The sequence below is a fragment of the Pongo pygmaeus genome, chromosome 21 (assembly GCF_028885625.2).
Source record: "Pongo pygmaeus isolate AG05252 chromosome 21, NHGRI_mPonPyg2-v2.0_pri, whole genome shotgun sequence".
In the NCBI taxonomy this organism is placed as follows: Eukaryota; Metazoa; Chordata; class Mammalia; order Primates; family Hominidae; genus Pongo; species Pongo pygmaeus.
In genome coordinates, this window is record NC_072394.2 from 52,131,625 (window position 1) to 52,150,941 (window position 19,317).

General features: G+C 49.0%; 1 protein-coding gene across 2 annotated transcripts in view; it reads right to left on the reverse strand.

Annotated features, from left to right (window-relative positions):
• PTGIS (prostaglandin I2 synthase) overlaps window positions 1-19,317 on the reverse strand; it is a 65,022-nt gene that overhangs the window by 28,606 nt on the left and 17,099 nt on the right. For both annotated transcript variants that reach the window (XM_063659564.1, XM_054468062.2), the window contains exons 2-5: window positions 15,156-15,279; window positions 12,970-13,148; window positions 9,439-9,582; window positions 4,715-4,866 (exon numbers count right to left, since the gene is read on the reverse strand). In XM_063659564.1, the coding sequence (XP_063515634.1) occupies window positions 4,715-4,866; window positions 9,439-9,582; window positions 12,970-13,148; window positions 15,156-15,279 (599 nt within the window). The remainder of the gene's footprint in view (window positions 1-4,714; window positions 4,867-9,438; window positions 9,583-12,969; window positions 13,149-15,155; window positions 15,280-19,317) is intronic.

Below are 19,317 nucleotides of genomic sequence, written 5' to 3' on the forward strand. Positions count from 1 at the left end.
CAAACAGCCGGCTCATAAAGAGGAAATGCAAATGGCTACTGAAACACAAAAAAATACAAAAATTAGCCAGGCGCAGTGGCACGTGCCTGTAGTCCCAGCTACTTGGGAGGCTGAGTTGGAGGATCGCTTGAGCCTAGGAGGTCAAGGTTGCAGCGAGCCGAGATCTCGCCACTGCACTCCAGTCTGGGCGACAGAGCAAGACCTTGTTTCAAAACAACAACAGCAACAACAACAACAACACACACACACACACACACACACACACACACAGATGTTTCATCACAGTAGTCAGGGATATGCCACATAGAGCCAGATGTCCTTTTTTCCATCAGATTGGCAATTATTTAAAGGCTGATAACTGCATGTTGGCAAGGTTGTGTTAACATGCAAACTAAAATAATAAGTTACCCACCTCTGCCCATTAGATTAGCAAACAAATGGAAAGACTGATGGCATCTGGTGGAGCAGATTTCTTCCGTTTAGGTAGACGGATGAATTGCTCTCTGGTTTTGGAAATGATGTGGCAGAAAGAGATAAAAATTGTAATGTATAGGGCCTTTGACCTGGCAAAACCATTTCTAAGAAATGGGCAGAGAGAAATGAAATAACCAGATGGTAGAACAGATACAAGTACAATGAAATGGTATAAAAGCAAAAAGAAAGAAAGACAGAATATTGACATCTATCAGAGGGAAATGGCTAACTACTGAAACAGCCATGTGAGGGCTAAAAAAGTCTTGGTTTTTTGTTTTTGTTTTTGTTTTGAGACGGAGTCTCACTCTGTTGCCCAGGCTGGAGTGCAGTGGCGGATCCTGACTCACTGTAACCTCCATCTGCCAGGCTCAAGTGATCCTCCCACCTCAGCCTCCCAAGTAGCTGGGATTACAGACGCACGCCAGCATGCCCAGCTAATTTTTTGTATTTTTGGTAGAGATGGGGTTTCACCATGTTGGCCAGGCTGGTCGCAAACTCCTGACCTCAAGTGATCTACCTGTTTTGGCTTCCCAAAGTGCTGGGATTACAGGCATGAGCCACCGTGCTCGGCCAGATGTCTTGTATTTTTAATGTTAACTTCATATCCTTCTACTTTGCTGGATTCATTTGTTGCTGGAGTTTGTTTTATTATTGATTTTCTGGGGTTCTCCAGGTACAATATCAGATCATCTGCAAATAGGAATAGTTTTACTTCTTCTTTACCCATTCTGATGTCTATAATTGGTTTCTCTTGTTTAATTGCATCAGCTAATATTTCTAAAATATGTTTATATCAACAGAGAAGAATGTACAGCTATATTGTTAAGTTAAAAACACGTTGCAAATAACAGATACAATTTTTCTTTGTAAACACAGAGACACTGTAGATGTGCATATTCGTCTCTAGCTGTGAAAACATACAAAATACCGTGAAGGGGTAATACCATCATGCTAACATTGGTTTCACAGGAAGCTGGGCTTGGAAGAAGGGGTATTATATTTTAGACAACCTGTAACTCTGAATTCTTAACCACAAGATTATGTTTCTCTCATAATGTAAACAAAATCGATAATGTGTTAAAGTTTGACTCTTAAAAATATATAAGCAAAAGGAAATGGGCGATGAAGTGTTTGAGCATTGACTATGACAATGCTTAACCTTGTATCTAGCACATCGTAAGTGCTCAGCAAACAGTGCTTTTTGTTTTTCTTTTCTTTTTTTTTTTTTGACAGAGTCTCGCTCTGTCGCCCAGGCTGGAGTGCAGTGGCACAATCTCGGCTCAGTGCAACCTCCGCCCGCAGGGTTCTAGCAATTCTCCCACCTCAGCTTCCCGGGTAGCTGAGATTACAGGCGCCCGCCACCACGCCCGGCTAATTTTTTTGTATTTTTAGTAGAGACAGGCTTTCGCCTTGTTGGCCAGGCTGGTCTTGAACTCCTGACCTCAGGTGATCCACCCGCCACGGCCTCCCAAAGTGCTGGGATTACAGGCATGAGCCACCACGCCCGGCCACAGTGCTTTTTCTTGTTACCTCAGCCAATTCTAACAGCTGCCCTCTAGGAAGATCCTGCCGTTCCCCGCATTTTACAGATGAGATCGCTGAGGCACAGAGAGAACACACAGATGCAGGGAGGGGGAGCTGGTAAAGCTCTTCAAGCCCTCAGAGCCCAGACTCTGTCTTAGCCACTCCCCTCCACAGTCCCTCCAGAGAAAGGAACTGGGGCAAGTAGAAGTAACTTGCTCCGAGTCACCAGCAAGGAAGCAGCAGCGCAAGAATTCGAATCCAGGCCTCTGCTGCAAGTCTCTGAGCCCAGCACACACAGCACTTCCCAACCTTCTCAGGACACTTGTCAGACATGCGGTTTTCCGGGCTGTCCCCTGGAGATCTGGATTCCTATGGACCTGGATGGGGCTGAGGGACCTATGTTATGAAGAAGAGCCTGAGAGGATTCTGCTCATCAGGGAAGTTGGGGGCACATGGCCCAGGGAATGGCGCCGCCCAGTGGTTCCTACGGCCCCTGCACACGGAATCAGCCAGGACACTCTATCAACACTGAGTACGCTCTGCAGCCACAAAAACAGATGAGGTAGATTTTTACAAATCGATGTGGAAATACTGTAGACAGGGAGTTGAGTGAAAGCTGTAAGCGGTAGAACAATTCTTCTAGTGTGATATATCTAAGTTATAAAAGTACAGGCCAGGCAGGGCGTGGTGGCTCATGCCTGTAATCCCAACACTTTGGGAGGCCGAGGCAGGCAGATCTCTTGAGGTCAGGAGTTTAAGACCAGCCTGGCCAAGATGGTGAAATGCCATCTCTACTAAAAATACAAAAAATAGCCAGGCGTGGTGGTGCGTGCCTGTAATCCCAGCTACTCAGGAGGCTGAGGCAGAAGAATTGCTTGACCCTGGGAAGCAGAGGTTGCAGTGAGCCAAGATTGTGCCACTGCATTCCAGCCTGGGCAACAGGGCAAGATTCTGTCTCAAAAAACAAAACAAAACAAAAAACAGGCCAACAGCTAAGAGAAATGCACTTGTGCACGGAAAGACATGCACAAGAATGTTCACAACAACCTCTTCCTAACAGCTCCAAACTGGAGACTACTCAAATGTCTATCAACCAGGAATGGATAAACAAATTGTGGTATATTTCTTTAATGAAATACTATACAGCAATAAAAAGAACAAGCTGTTGGCCAGGCACAGTGGCTCATGTCTGTAATCCCAACACTTTGGGAGACCAAGGTGGGAGGACTGCTTGAGCCCAGGAGTTGGAGACCAGTCTGGGAAACATAGTGAGACCTCATCTCTACAAAAAAATTTAAAAATTAGCCAGGTCTAGTGGCACATGCCTGTAGTCCCAGCTACTCAAGAAGCTGAAGTGGAAGGATCACTTGATCCCAGGAGATTGAGGCTGCAGTGAGCTGAGATCGCGCCACTGGACTCCAGCCTGGGTGACAGAGTGAGACCCTGGTTCAGAAAAACAGAAAAAAAGGCATGCTGGCTCACTCCCATAATCTCAGCACTTTGGGAGGCCAAGGCAGGAGGATTGCTTGAGCCCAGGATAGGTAACATAGCAAGACCCCATCTCAAAAAAATTGTTTTTAAGACAAAAAACAAAAAATAAATAAAAACTGGACTATTGATCCACACAACAACCTGGATGAATCTCCCAACATTAAGTTGAGTGAAAGAAGCCAGGCATAAAAGGGCATATACTGTGTGATTCCATTTCTAGGAAGTTGAAGAACAGGCAAAACTAATTGGGGGTAAAAGAAACCAGTACAGTGGCTACCTCGGGGGGTGAATACTGGCTGGGAAAGAGCATAAAATGTTTAGATCTACTTCTCAGTGCATTTATTTATTTATTTGAGACAGAGTCTGGCTCTGTCACTCAGGCTGGAGTGCAGTGGCGTGATCGCAGCTCACTGCAACCTCCAACTCCCAGGTCCAAGCTATTCTCCTTCCTCAGCTTCCCAAGTAGCTGGGAATGCAGGCACCCGCCACCATGCCTGGCTAATTTTTGTATTTTTAGCAGAGATGGGGTTTCACCATGTTGACCAGGCTGATCACGAACTCCTGACCTCAAGTGATCTGCCCACCTCAGCCTCCCAAAGTGCTGGGATTACAGGTGTGAGCCACCGCACCTGGCCTCTCAGTGCATTTAGATGTGTGTGCTTTCCTGTATATAAATTATACCTCAGGAAAAAAACAAGAAGTTAAAAGCTTGAAAAATAAGAAAACAATAAAAATAACACACAACTGTGTGTCTGTTTAGAGAAAGCGCTCCCAGGATGTACTCCAAGCTAGTGATGGTAGTTGCCTCTGTAGAGGGAAGTGGTGGGCTGAGGCTGGGGAGAAAGTGGAGCACTCTTTTATTCTTCCCTGTAAATTATTCTATATGGCTTGAATTTTTTTATAATCAGCACGAACTACTTGTAAAAACTTTTAAAGCAACTCAAACCTTAAAACAAAAAAAGGAACACACACACACACACAGATTCTCAGGCCCCACTCTAAATGTGCTGAATCAGAATTTCCACCAGGAATCCAAGCTCTGGTCAAAGCCTTGGCTCCCCACCACTGCGCTCTTGCATACCCCCAGTGACGGGGATCTTACTTCCTCCCAGGGCGTTGGATGTCCTTCCGCCTGGGTTGCCTGTAGTCCCCCACCTTGAGTTGGGCTCCTCCTCTGGGTCTTTCCATCCTCCCCTCCACCCACTGGGGCCCCCATGGTGCTTACCCACTGACAGGGAGCCACGGGCCAGTTTGGGGAGCAGCCGGTCGAGCTGGCGAAAGGTGTGGAAGACATCAGCTGAGTGGACGCGGTCCTGGGCCTGGCTTTGATGGGTGCGTGGCAGCGCCTCAATTCCGTAAAGAGTCAGGTAGCCGGCTCTGGGGGAGGCAGACAGAGGGTCAGGAGTCCTCCTGGGACACTCACACACGGCCACAGCTACTCACAGAAGCTTCATTCATACACCCAGTGAGCACCTACTAATCCTACTGAGCGCTAAAGACCATTCTGGGCACTGAACAGTCAGCAGTGAAAAAAACAAAAATCCCTGTCCTCAAGGAGCTGACCTCTCAGCACAGGGAGACAGACAACAGATGAGAGGATGAGTAAAACGAGTAATGTGCTAGTTGGTGCCCTGCGGCACTGTCAGACACAAAGCTGGGTAGCAGGAGGGGAGGGCGGGGGCTGTGGTGTCAGGTGCCAGGTGAGGGAGGGGCTGGCATTAAGCTGACCCCTGAAGGCTGAGAAGGAGCCAGCCATGGGCAGAGCAGAGGGAGGGGTCGGAAGCAAAGCAAGCACCAGGTGCGATGTCCTGGGGCAGGAGGGAGCCTGGTGCTGGGGAGCAGCAAGGAGGCTGATGAGGCTGCAGCAGAAAGCTCAAGGGGACGGTGCTGAGATAGGGGCACAGACAAGGGGAGGAGATGCCTGCTCCCAGGGAGGGATTCAGGGAAGACTTCCTAGAGAAGGGAGGGTCTGAGCTGAGATCTGCAGGATGATCGGGGGAAGCAGAAGAGGAACGTGTTCGGCAACAGGCACAGCCTGTGCAAAGGCCCAGAGCTGAGAGTGCAACCGTGCCTGGTGGGAGAGGTGCCAGCTGTGGCTGGTGCAGGCACTGGAGCGGAGGTGTGAGGCAGAGTGTGGGAGGGCCTGGGGCTGTCAGGGATGGCCACGCAGGGCGGGCATTTGCAGCAGTGAGAAGGTTGTGCTTGACCTGAGGGGCTCTGGGAGGCCCGAGAAGGAGGTCAGGGCCTGGTCAGGTGTGAAAAAGGGTAAGACATGGGAGCTAGCATGTGCTCTCACTGAGGCACACTTATGCGCACACACACACACAGGACCACGCTCAGAGGATTCGCCGTTACCTCCAGCCCCCTTTGGCTGCCCCAGGAGTCCAGCCCCAGCCCAGCCTGCTGACCTCAGTCTTGGGAGGGAAACTGCAGGTTTTCATTTTGTCCTCAAGGTGAGTACGGCTGGGGCCTCAGCAGAGAGTCACAACAGAGAGATGCAACCAAAGCCCGGGGGCCTCACCCTCTCACCCTCCCCTTGAGCTCCTGGGTCCCTGTGCAGACAAAGACCAGAGACCAGGATCTCTCAGGGGAGGGGTTTTCCCAGATGAAGAGAGAATGGAAGCAGGAATGAGGGTGGGTGGGGGCCGAAAGAGGCCTGCGTGGTCCCTGCTCTGTCCCTCACCTGCACAGCAGTGGCAGAAGTTGTAAAGGTGCAGCCCACACACTATTCGGTCCGCAAATGTGTTTTATCAAGGGAGTTCCTAAAAACAAACTAAACCTTCCTTCAAACATTTGGGGAAACTCACATAAAATCCGGATTTCCTGCTCATCTCGTCTTGAAAAAGGAATCTGGCTGACCTGCGGTCCCACCTGGAAACCCAGCAGGAGCAGAGTTGCAGCCGCCCCTTTTAGACAGACACCTGCTTGCCAGGCCACCGCGGTACTCCCAAGGCCCTGTGGTCTTGGTGACACTGCAGTTGACACTGGTCATCATTTATCATCACACTTGCACTGTTGTTTTTTGCTAACTCAGAGAACCATTTCCCGGTACATATATTTCTACAAAAACAGGCAATGAAAAATAAACCAAAAAAGTAAACCGGCCGGGAGAGGTGGCTCACGCCTGTAATCCTAGCACTTTGTGACGCCGAGGTAGGTATATCACCTGAGGTCAGGAGTTCGAGACCAGCTTGGCCAACATGGTGAAACCCCCTCTCTACTAAAAATACAAAAATTAGCTGGGCATGGTGGCAGGCACCTGAGTCCCAGCTACCCAGGAGGCTGAGGCGAGAGAATCGCTTGAATCTGGGAGGCGGAGGTTGCAGCGAGCAGAGATCACGCCATTATTGCACTCCAGCCTGGGCGAAAGAGCAAAACTTCGTCTTTAAAATGAAATAAAGTAAAATGAAGGAAAAGAAAACAAAAAGAAAAAGTAAACCCAGAAGACCACAAGGTTTTGCTCTGTGGAAGTGAAGCCAGCAGCTCCATATCAAAACAGCACAGCTGAAGACAGGATAATCCCATATGTAAATACACACACGACCCACAGGCAGCGCTAGAGCCACAAAGAAAAATAAAGCTGAACCAAGCTGGGTCACCGGAGGGAGCCATCACGAAAATGGGACTCAAGAAAGACCTCTCTGAGCAGGTGGTGCTCGCGATAAGGCTTGAAGGAAGTGGGGTGGGAGCCACGCAGACATGTGGGGAACAGCATTGCCAGGCAAGGGAACAGAAACAGCAAAGACCACAAAGAGAGAGCGTGCCTGACCTGCTCAAGCAGCAGCAGAGAGGTAGGCGGGAGAAGGGGAGGCCAGGGCTACAAGGTGAGGACAGAGGAGAACTTTGGGTGTGACTCAGTGAGGCCAGGGCCAACACAGGCCAGGCTGGTGGGTGTAAGAGGTGGCACCTCACAGTTCAGGCTGCCTGAACCGGCACCCCTTTCACCTCTGTGTCCCTGCCATCCAACTCGCCCATTCTCTTTCTATTTCAGGGGCTGCTGATGGCAGTGGAAAGGCCTACAGCTGCCAAGCCAGGGGGCAGGAGCTCCAGCCCAGGCCTCAGGCCCTAAAGACACAGTTACCGGTTTATAGGTATGGATTTACATCTGATTCCCCCCTGAGCTGATTCCCCTGTGCCTGCCGCCGTACCATCGAGCCTAGCCAGACCCAGCTGCCCCCCAGGCTGCCTCCCCCCAGCCTACCTCTCTCTGACTTCTTTGTCTGCACAGGGACCCAGGAGCCAGGAGACCTGGGAGGATCCCTACTGTGAACTTGCTGGGTGGTTTCAGCTGCCCTTCTCTGGACCTCAGTCCCCATCATACAATGACAGGGTGGACCAGACCAGCATCACCCACGCCAATTACAGCCCTTGACACTGTTTGCACCACCCCAGGGCGAAACAAAAATAATGGGGACTGTTCGTGTGCAGAGGGCTGTGGCTGAGAGTGCAGACTCTGCGGCCAGCCCTGTCCTGACCCCAACACAGGCCTCTGGGCAAATGACTCAGGCTCTCCAGGTCTCAGTTTTCTCATCTGTCAAATGGAATATGTAAAGTCCTAGCCTCCTAGAGCGATTATGAGCATTAAAAGAGCTGAGACACACCGAGTGTACACATATGCACACACGTCATAAATGTACCCACATACCCATATGTGTCAACGAATGACTGCCCTTTATCCTAGAACCATGTTGTTCTAATTTCTTGGAGAGGTTGAAATGTCATTTTTTAAATTTAATTTAAATTAAATTAAATTCTGGTTGGTTAAGAGCACCACTAAAAATCAGGGAGCTGTCCTTAACACCACTCTATCCCTCTCGCTCATGCCCACGCTCCCCCATCCCCACCGCTGCCCCAGTCAAATCTTCCGGCAGAGCCAGTGAACTCTATCTCCAAAAGCTACCCAAACTCTCACCACCTCCCTGGGCCACCACCATTCTCTCACCTTGGTGACACCTGGCTGCCTCCTGCTGGGTCCTCCTGCCTTCCGCTCCACCCCTCCTTACCCCTACAGTCCATCCTCCATCCAGCAGCCAGAGGGGGCTTTCAAACTAAGTTAGATCATGTCCTGCGCCTGTGCAAACCCCTGATGTCACCCGATCTTACTCGGCATAATTTCCAAAGCCTTTCCTGACCTCCCGACTGCCTGAGGCCTGCTTCTGCCCACTTCTCTGACCTCCTGTCCGCCTTCCGTCCTTGGCTCTTTATGCTGCAGCCACACTGGCTCTCTCTCTGAGCCTCCTCCCGCCTCTGGGCCTTTGCACCTGCTGTTTCCCCTGCCTAGAGTCTCGGCTTGGTGGGCACTTTGCAGTTAGGTCTTGGCTCAGAAGCCAGACCCCCAGAGCGTGACCCTGCCTCGTCAGTCGGCCTAAGAAAGCCCCCCAGATGCTGTCACCCCACCCGTGGATCTCTGTCATCGTGTTTATCACTCTCCGACATAACTCAATTCGGCCTCCCCCACTGGAGTGTCAGCCGTGTGAATCTGGGGACTTTCATTTGTCCTGTTCCCTGCTGTATCCCCAGAGCCTGGATTAGTGCCCGGCACTGCTGAAGAAAGGAACGTTCGGTCGTGCAGTTTTTAACATACAAGACCGGATAAAAGGTTAAGGTCCCAAGTTGATCTCCCAAACATTTTGTTTTCTGTTCTGTGAAATCCCAAAGTCTGGAAGCCACAGGACAAGATGACCTCTGAAGTCTTGCTCTGTGACTTCCTCTCTGAATGACCTGTAAGGTCCCATTTCCAGCCAGTGTCTCCTTTTACACTTCATGAGCTAGGTCAGGCGAGCACCCGGGGCCCTGGTGCATGGCGTCTTTCCTACAGTCTTTGCTTTGGGCGTCTCAAATTACTTCCCCCACCCACAGAGTCCTCACGGTTCCCTTGGCCACTGCTCATGGCTGACACAGGTCAAAGTGCCGGGCCCCAGCAGGAGGGTGGGGGCTGCACAGCCTCACCTGAGCAGGAAGCTGTAGGAGAAGTCGAGGAGACCCATCTCGTGCCAGCCACTGCCTGCTTCCGTAGCATCGCCCAACAGCACTGTGTGGAGGTTGGTATACATGGCTTCTGTGAGCGCCTGGAGCTCTCTGTGGAGGAGAGTCCTGAGGCAGGAAACAAACGCATGAAAATTTGGCTTCCAAGGGGAAATACACACCTACAGACACCTCCCTCCCCAAACCTAAGGGTCCCAGAGCTCAAGTTCCCCATTGGCAAAGAGGTCCTGCAGAAGAGTAGCTTAAATAAGAGGATATTATTATGACTGTCATCATCAACAATAGTTCCCATCTGTTGTACTGAGCATAATGATTTCATTTCATCTTCAGACAAACCTGGGAATAAGAGTTACTATTATGACACCCATTTTACAGATGGAGAAACTCAGGAACAGAGAGGAAAGTGACTTGCCCAAGGTCACACAGCCAGTAGGTGATATAAGCGGGACTGAAATCCTGGTCTGCCCAACTCCAGAGTCTGAATTCTTAACCAGGAGAGTCTGTCCCTCCCCAGGGCACACAGCTTGGATAAGGGACTCATAGCGTTCTGGAAGAGAAGGAACTGAAAAGCAACTCATCTCTCCCTGAAATCTAAAGATAGGAAGATCTGTTGGAATAGTTGTGGTCTTCCCTGACTCAGGACTGCTAATAAGATGTGACCCTCGCCAGGCATGGTGGCTCCCACCTGTAATCCCAGCACTCTGGGAGGCCAAGGTGGGAGAATCGCTTGAGTCCATGAGTTCAAGACCAGCCTGGGCAACATAGTGAGACTCCATCTCAACAAAAAATAAAATATTAGCCAGGGGTGGTGGCTCGCACCTGTAGTCTCAGCTGCTGGAGAAACTGAGGTGGGAGGATCGCCTGAGTCTAAGAGTTCAAGACCCGCCTGGGCAACATAGTGAGACTCTGCCTTTACAAAAATAGAATGAATACACAAAGAATCACTAGCCAGATGTCTAGCAGGCACCTGTAGTCCCAGCTACTCAGGAGGCTGAGGTGGGGAAGATTGCTTGAGCCCAGGAGTTCGAAGCTGCAGTGAGCTATGATCACACCACTGCACTCCAGCCTAGGCAACAGAGTGAGACTCTGTCTCTTAAAAAAAGAAAAAAAAAAAAAAAAAAAAAAAAGTCATGACCTCACATGAGAGTGACACAAGGAAAAAGGGATGTGGGCTGGAGACCTGGTCTCATCATGTGGACCTGCACAGAGTGAGGAGAGGCCCCATCTGGGAAAGTGTGGCAGAAGCTGGAAGCTCCCCTATACTGAGCCTCCATGATACGGAGTCTACATTGAGCCATGACTGAGGATATGATTAGAAGCCAAGAAAGGGGTATCTTGCATCTAAGTCTAAGGCCCCTCTGCTCCTTGTGTAGGATCTGGACCAAAAAGGATCTCCCTACAGCAAGTAAACTGGGGTATCCATGGGCGGTGCACAGCCCGTGTTCAACAGCAACACCTAGTGGCAGCAACAAGAACAGTGGGAGAGTGCCAATCAGGGCCCTGATCTGTCATGCCTGCTGTTTGGGAAGTAGGATGGACACCTTTAGACTGAGTAAGCCAGAAGTGCCTGGGTAATCCATCAGGGCAGGGTTTGCACAGGGCATCCATGAACTCCTGGGTGTGAAAAGGTTTTGGGATGTTCAAGTTGGAACATAGTGGGAAAAACGACAGACATGACTCATGACTCATGTATGACAATGCATGTGAAGGGTTCTGCATGGTGCCTGGCACATCGTAAGTGCTCAATACATGGGATCTGGCCTTCAATGGACCCTGACCCAGTTGTTCTCCCCACCCTACTCCAAGCGCTGGTCCTCAGCAGAGACAAGCCCTCAACAGATGTGGCTGCTGTGCCCAGAAGACGTCATGCCAGCTTGTAAGAAATCCAGAAAATCCCTGAGGCAAACACTGGAGGAAACTGGGATCCTCCCTGGGTAGCAGGGGCAGATTCAGTGAGCTGTGGATTCCTATTGCTAATGGGACCCCCAGGGTCCCCCTGGAATGTCAGGACCCAGGACACTCAGGCTCCAAGCAGCTGTCCCCAGGCCAAGGTTCAGAGCAGGCATCATGTCTCATCAACATCCACTTCATCATGCTGGCCTTGCTTCAGCCTTAACTAACTTGTAAAACACAGTTTCCTAGATGCTCTTCCTAACCTCCAGAGGGTATTCCTCTTGGAGACAGATCACTGAACATCACCATTGGACTGTGCAAACTCTGCAGGGGCAGACACAGGGTCTTATCTGCCTTAGTATCTTAGATGAAGGAGAATGGGCTGTGAAGTCAGCGGACCTGGGTTCAAATCCCAGTCCTGCCACTTACTAGCAGTAGACTTTGAGCGAGTCACTTCACATCTTTGAGCCTCAGTGTCCTCATCTGTAAAATAAAGATAAAAATGCCCACCTCTTTAGGCTAATGCATAGATATGAAAGTGAGCCTATCAGACAACTGGCCTATAATAGCTGCCTTCAAATGGTGGTTGGCATTGTTCTGCACAACCTACATCCAGGGCAATGACCAGGGTACAATGGGTTCTCAGATGTCTGCTGAATGAATGTAGAGCAAACATGTTCATCTGTTCTCTTACTGATATGATGACTTTATATGTGGCTGGGCATGGTGGCTCATGCCTGTAATCCCAGCACTTTGGGAAGCTGAGGCGGGCAGACCACCTGAGGTCAGGAGTTCGAGACCTGCCTGGACAACATGATGAAATCCTGTCTCTACTAAAAATACAAAAATTAGCCAGGTGTGGTGGCACATGCCTGTAATCCCAGCTACCTGGGAGGCTGAGGCAGGAGAATCGCTTGAACCCGGGAGGCGGAGGCTACAGTGAGCCAAGATTATGCCACTGCAATCCAGCCTGGGCAACAGAGAGAGACTCTGTCTCAAAAAAAATAAATAAATAAAATAAAATGATTCCTCCATATGTTCCAGGAGCTGTACCACTTCTAGCTATGTGGCTTGAGATAAGTCACTTCTCTGAGCTCCAGTGGCTGCATCTATGAAATGGGGCTATAAGTTACTTAGCCTCCAGCATTGTTGTGAAGACTAATGAGATAATGCACACTGCCTGGCAGAGTATGGACTCAGAAATATTCATCATTCCACCCCTCTCCTTCATTTTACAGAGAAGGAAACAGAGGCTCAGAGAGGGAAAGAGGTTTGTCCAAAGTCATAATGCTAGGGTGTGATGGGGCTGGGATTTGAATTTAGGTGTGGCTGACCCAAACCCTGGTCTCCTCCTACTAAAATCAGGGCTGCCTCCAAAAAACAAAACAAAACAAAACAAAACAAAACACCAGAGATGAAGACAAAGAGTTCTTCTTCCACCTAATTCTTTTGGGTTGTTTTTTGTTTTGTTTCTGTTTGTGTTCTCAAGATGAAATGTCTTTACTGAACACTTGCTTTGAAACCAAGAATGACTTGGGCCACATGAGTAGAAGTGAGTCGCCCACCCTGGCCCTCCCACAGGTGCCATCTCCAGCCACTCACGGTTTCATCCTGGCCTTTTCATCACTGGGGCTGTAATGTGGAAGCTGCACATCAAAAATCCTCTCCATGAGGAAGACGGCATAGGCATGGAAGTCGAGCCTGGTGCGAGGCTCCCACACAACCGCGTCGTAGGAGTGTGGGTCCAGGAGAACGGTGACATACCTGCCCCCAACCAGTATCTGTGGGAAGTTGCCAGGGATAGAGTGAGGAGTGTCACTGTGAACAGCAGCCGCTCTCAGTGGTCAGGGCCTTACTATGTGCCAGGCACTGCCCCACTGGACAGTAACACACTATGTTCTCTTATCTATGCCTCACTACCACCTACTACCCTGTGAGGTAGGGACCATCACTCACCCATTTATAGCTGAAAAAGTGAGGCTTAGAAAAAAGATGAAATGTGCCCAAGATCTCATAGCTGAGAAGTGGCAGGGCTAGGACTGGAATTTGAGAATATTGAGGCTTTTTAAAATCAAAGACTGTGTGCTCTACCACCTCACACTTAAGCACCTGCCATGATTATCTTGGTTATTGCCATATCTCCAGTAGCCAGGAGAGAAGGCAGCAGATGGATCCTGTGCACATCATGGATGGATGGATGGATGGATGGATAGTTGGATGGAAGAATGGATGGATGGATGGATGGAAGGAAGGATGGATGGATAAGTAGATGGATGAATGGATGGGTGGATGGATGGATGGATGGATGAAAGAATGGATGGATGGATGGAAGGAAGAATGAATGGATACATGGATGAATAGATGGATGGATGGATGGATGGATGCTGTTGGGTAAATTCCAGTGGGTGGATTGTAGAAGAGTAAATGGACAGATGGATGGGTGGGTGAATGGATAAATGAATGGAAGGAAGGAAGGAAAGAAGGAAGGAGATTGCTGGGTAAATACTTGTAGATAGATGTTAGATAGGTGGATAAATGGAAGGATAGATCAATGAATCTATGTTGGATGGAAGGATGGATGGAAGGGCAGCTAGAGGTTGGTTGGAAACCAAATGTACCAATAAATGTTGGGTACATGGATGAGAGAATGCTAGGTAGATACTGGGTAAAGTGAAGGATGAATGTTGATTGGATGGAAGTTGAAAGGATACATGGAAGGTGGGTGGGTGGGTGGTGGTCTTTTGAATAGATGTTGTAAGGATGGATGGATGAGATATAAATAGATGTATATCCAGTGGAGAGACATTGAATACTGAATATAGCTGAGTGTTGGGTGGAAGTGGCAGATGAACAGAAAGATGTGTAGATAAACAGAAAAATGAAAGTTGATGGAAACTGACTAGTTATCCCTCAGTATCCGTGGAGGATTGGTTCCAGGACCTCCTGCAGATACCAAAATCTATGGATGCTCAAGTCCTTGATTTAAAATGGCATAATATTTGCAAATAACCTACATGCATCTTCCCATATACTTTAAGTCATCTCTAGATTACTTATAATACCTAACACAATGTAAATGCTAAATAAATAGTTGTTACACTATATTTTTAGGGAAGAATTACAAGAAAAAAGTCTATAAAAGTTTAGTACCAACACATTTTTCCCCAAATATTTTCAATTCATGGCTGGCTGAATCCAGAGATATGGAACCCCCCATGGATACAGAGGGCCAACTGTATATGGATGAAAGTTGGATGAATGTTGGATCTATGAGTGGAAGAATGCTGGGTAGATCTGGGTAGACAGATGAAGGGATAGAAGATGGATAAAAGAATTGACAGACATCGGGTGAATCTATGGAAAAACTGATGGGTGAGTGGATAGATGGAGGTTGATGAATGAATGCTGAGTGGATATAAGGATGGAAGGATGCTTAGTAGACACCAGGTGGACAGGCAGAAGAATGGGATGGGAAGATGGATGTTGAACGGATGGAAATGGAATGGATAGATGGAGGTCAGCTGCATGGATATACATGTACTGGATAGATATTGAGTGACTGCATAACTCCACGCTGGGAAGAGCGAGAGGGAGACTGAAGGGATGATGTTAGGTCAGCGTTGGGTGTGCAGCTGGACAAGCAGCTGGATAGAAAGTTGGCTCGACCACTCAGATGGATGTTGGATTGGGGGGTTGGCATAGGGACAGACATTGAAGGAATCAGCAGAAACCAGATATGAGGCCCAGCTGCTCATCCCCATCCCTCCCGAGGCACAAGAGGCACTTACAGTAAAGATGTCACCGTGCTTCTCCTTCATCCTCGTGAGGAAGCTGGCGGCATCTTTTCCAAAGTCCAAGGCATAGCCCAACCAGGGGATGCTGCCCAGGTCCAGGGGAGGCTCACCGGGTCGCCTACAGAAGCCATGGCACTTGTCACCATTTGATAAGGCAAGGAAGGGCATCAAGAGTGTAGGTCGTAGGGTGTGATTTTGAATGGAGCAGTTGGGGAGGTAGTCTGAATGGAGCACTCGGGGACATAATTTGGCTCAGGTTTTTACAGGATCTTTTTGGCTGCGGTGCAGAGAATGGACTGTGGTGGGTGGGAGCAGAGGCTAGGGGGTCAGCTCATGTCTGGTACATGGCATGGGTTCCATTAGAGGTGGTCATCTCTCTGTGGGTGAGGCGCCTCCCAGCACCCAACAGTGTAAGGACACAGAGTTGTCTGTGTGAGCCAACCTGGAGCAGGGTTTGGGTCACCCCACACACTCCCTGTCTTGCCCACAGAGAAAGGATGAGACTAGAGCGCACAGTTGGGTGGCAGAAGGCAGTGAAGGCACCGGCTTCATCACCACCCCTGACCACCCCTCTTAGCTCAGAAGCTGAGGTTCTTCAGGTGGCAAAAGGCCAGGCTGTAGCCTGTGGAGATGTCCCCAGAGCACATGGTAGGTCAGCACAGGGGGTGGGCCGGGTGCATATGTGATCCTCAAGGTCAGGGAAATCTGTGAAAGCAGAGGAACTCCTCTGAGAACATAAGAACAATATTTCCAGCTCAACGAGGCAGGCGGAACTCTACGATGACCCACAGGGACCCACACCCTTGTATAATCCCCTCTACTGAGTAGGAGATAGATGGTACGGTTCACTTTAAGAAAAAATTATTCTCCTTAGTGGGCCTGACCTAACAGGTGGCAGGGGGCAGGGCTTAAAAGAGACAAGGCTCTTCCTGGCAAAAGAGATTGAAAGCATGAGAGGGACTGGGCATACTGGAGAATCTCTCTACTGGTTTTGAAGATGGAAGAGGCAACATGGAAGGAATCCAGGTAGCCTCTAGAGCTATGAGGGGACCTTGGCTGACAGCAGGCAAGGAGATGGGGACCTCAGGACCTCAGTCCTACAACTGCAGGCAAATGCATTCAGCCAGATTCCTCCCGAAGACTTCCCAGTAGGAAGACAGCCTGGCAAACACCTTGATTTCAGCCTTGTAAGTTGGAGTGCCGTGGGGCCATCTCGGCTCACTGCACCTCTGCCTTCTGGGTTCAAGTGATTCTCCTGCCTCAGCCTCCCATGTAGCTGGGATTATAGGCATGCACCATCACACCTGGCTAATTTTTTTGGTATATTTAGTAGAGACAGGGTTTTGCCATGTTGGCCAGGCTGATCATGAACTCCTGGGCTCAAGTGATCCACCCACCTCAGCCTCCCAAAATGCTGGGATTACAGGTTTGAGCCACCTCAGCCTTGTAAGTTTCTAACCAAAGAACCCTGTCTCCCCATGCTGGCCTTCTGATCCACCGAACTGAGAGCTAATAAGTGTGGATTATTTGAGGCCGCTTAGTGTATGGCACCTTGTTATGCAGCAATGAACAACAAACGCATGCAAACTTCCAGCGTGCTTGTACCGGGCACTGCCCCCAGCCAAGCCTCATCTCATCCTCACCCACCACCCTCTGCAGGAGGGGCTGTCAGCTAATGAGAGCTGCAGTCAGGGTCATCAGATGAGCCTCACAATATTCCAGGGCTGGTGCTCACAGTGGACCTTTTAGAGGTCCCTAGACCCAGGTTACGATCCCTGTCGGAGCCACAGGGATGCAGAAAGCTCCCAGATACACCTCTGCTACATGAATGAATGAATGCATGAGAGAATCATCACATCTCTTCTTCTCACTATGGATTCATTCACTCATTCACCAAACATTAACTATGAAGCAGGAACTGTTCTGGGTATCAAAGAGATAGCAGGGAACAGGGCAGACAAGATCCCTGACCTCATGTGGCTTAGCTACTAATAAGGGAAGACAGACAAAACATTTAAAAAGCAAAGTCACATAAGACAGTTCAACAATGAAAAGATGAATAACCTAGTTTTAAAATGCACAAGGAATTTGAATAGGCAGTTCTCCAAAGAATATACACAAAAGGCCCATAAGGCCAGACATGGTGGCTCATGCCTGTAGTCCCAACATTTTGGGAGGCCAAGGCAGAAGGATTGCTTGACACCAGGAGTTCAAGACCAACATAGTGAGATCCTGTCTCTACAAAAAAAAAAAAATTTAATTAGCTGGGTGTGGTGGCACGCACTTGTAGTCCTAGCTACACGGAAGGCCGAGGCGGGAGGATTGCTTGAGCCCATGACTTGGAGGCTGCAGTGAGCTGTGATCACACCACTGCACTCCAGCCTGAGCAACAGAACGAGACCCTGTCTCTTTTAAAAAAAAAAAAAAGCTGGGTGCAGGGGGACCAGGCCAGCCATGGTGGCTCATGCCTATAATCCTAGCACTTTGGGAGACTGAGGAGAGCGGATCACCTGAGGTCAGGAGTTTGAGACCAGCCTGGCCAACATGGTGAAACCCCATCTCTACTAAAAATATAAAAATTAGCCGGGTGTGGTGGCAGGCACCTGTAATCTCAGCTACTCAGGAGGCTGAGGCAGGAGAATCGCTTGAACCCGAGAGGTGGAGGGCCACTGCCCTCCAGCCTGGACAACAGAGCAAGACTTTGTCTCAAAAAAAAGAAGGGGAGGGGGTGCCAATAAGCACATGCATAGATGCTTAATACTATTAGTCGTGGGGGAAATGCAAATCAAAACTACAATGAAGTATAAGAAAGGAAAATAGAATCTCAGAACCCCAGTTCACTAGGCCAAAAGGAACAAATTAAGCTAAAAGCTGAGTCGTGCAAGAAACTGCCTTTTCTTTTGTTCCTAAGCAGAGAGCTACAGATAAAAGGTTCAGTATCTTCACAGGCAGCTACTCACCTTGTCTTACATAAAGTGCCCATTTACTGAGCACGAGATGAATCCATCGTTGACTATTGCCTCACCTGCTCCTTTTCTCATGTAACATGTGGATGACCACACCCTCCCTCTTTCCCCTCCAGCCCACTTTTCCCCCTTTAAGTACTGAAACCCTCAAAGTCATCTTTGAAGAAAGGCACAGACCACAGACTGTTTCTGTGATTATGTGGTTTTTCTTCTCCCAGGCATTGTCCTTAACCTTGGTAAAATAAACATCTAAATTGATTGAGACCTAGCTTAGAAACTTTTTAGTTTACAAATTGGCGACCATGAAGGGACTCCACGGAGGTGGCCCTGGCCTTTGACAAATCTCCTGTTGGTGTTTGGTAACAGCTTGGTATCTGTCTTCATTGGTCAAACCAGTAAGGCTGGGAGCTCCCCGCTGCAGAGAATCCTGGATCTCTGAAAATTTGAGATCCAAGACAGCTAAAATTTGAGAGCTAAGTTTTATTGCACAACTCCTTTTCTGGAGTTTTACTTGCTTCCAACAAGGAAGGCAAGTTTTCCTGCTTCCATGACGATGGAGAGCAGGTATCTCCTTTCTGGAGTTTCAACTCACTTCCAACAGGGAAGGCAAGTTTGAAGGTTTTTTTCCTGCTTCGTAGATGGTAAAGTGCAGGCCAGACACAGTGGCTGACACCTGTAATCCCAGCACTTTGAGAGGCCAAGTCAGGTGGATCACTTGAGGCCAGGAGTTCAAGACCAGCCCGGCCATCATGGTGAAACCTCATCTTTACTAAAAATACAAAAATTAGCCAGGTGTGGTGGTGTACGCCTGTAGTCCCAGTTACTCGGGAGGCTGAGGCAGGAGAATCTCTTGAACCCAGGAGGAGGAGGTTGCAGTGAGCTGAGATCCCTCCATTGCACTCCAGCCAGGGCGACAAAGCAAGACTCTGTCTCAAAAAAATAAAATAAAATAAAATTTAACCTGAAAGACTGGTTCAGGCCGTGGTGGGAAGTGGGGGTCGGACATGGCTCATTATACACTCCAGCATTCATATCAACACAGACCTTAAGTCTGATAAGAAACCTTTATATCTATTCGCTCTGAAGCCTGCTACCTGGAGGCTTCATCTGCATGAGAAAACTTTGGTCTTCACAACCTCTTATTATAACCCAGACATTTATTTCTATTAATAATAACTCTTGCAACCAAT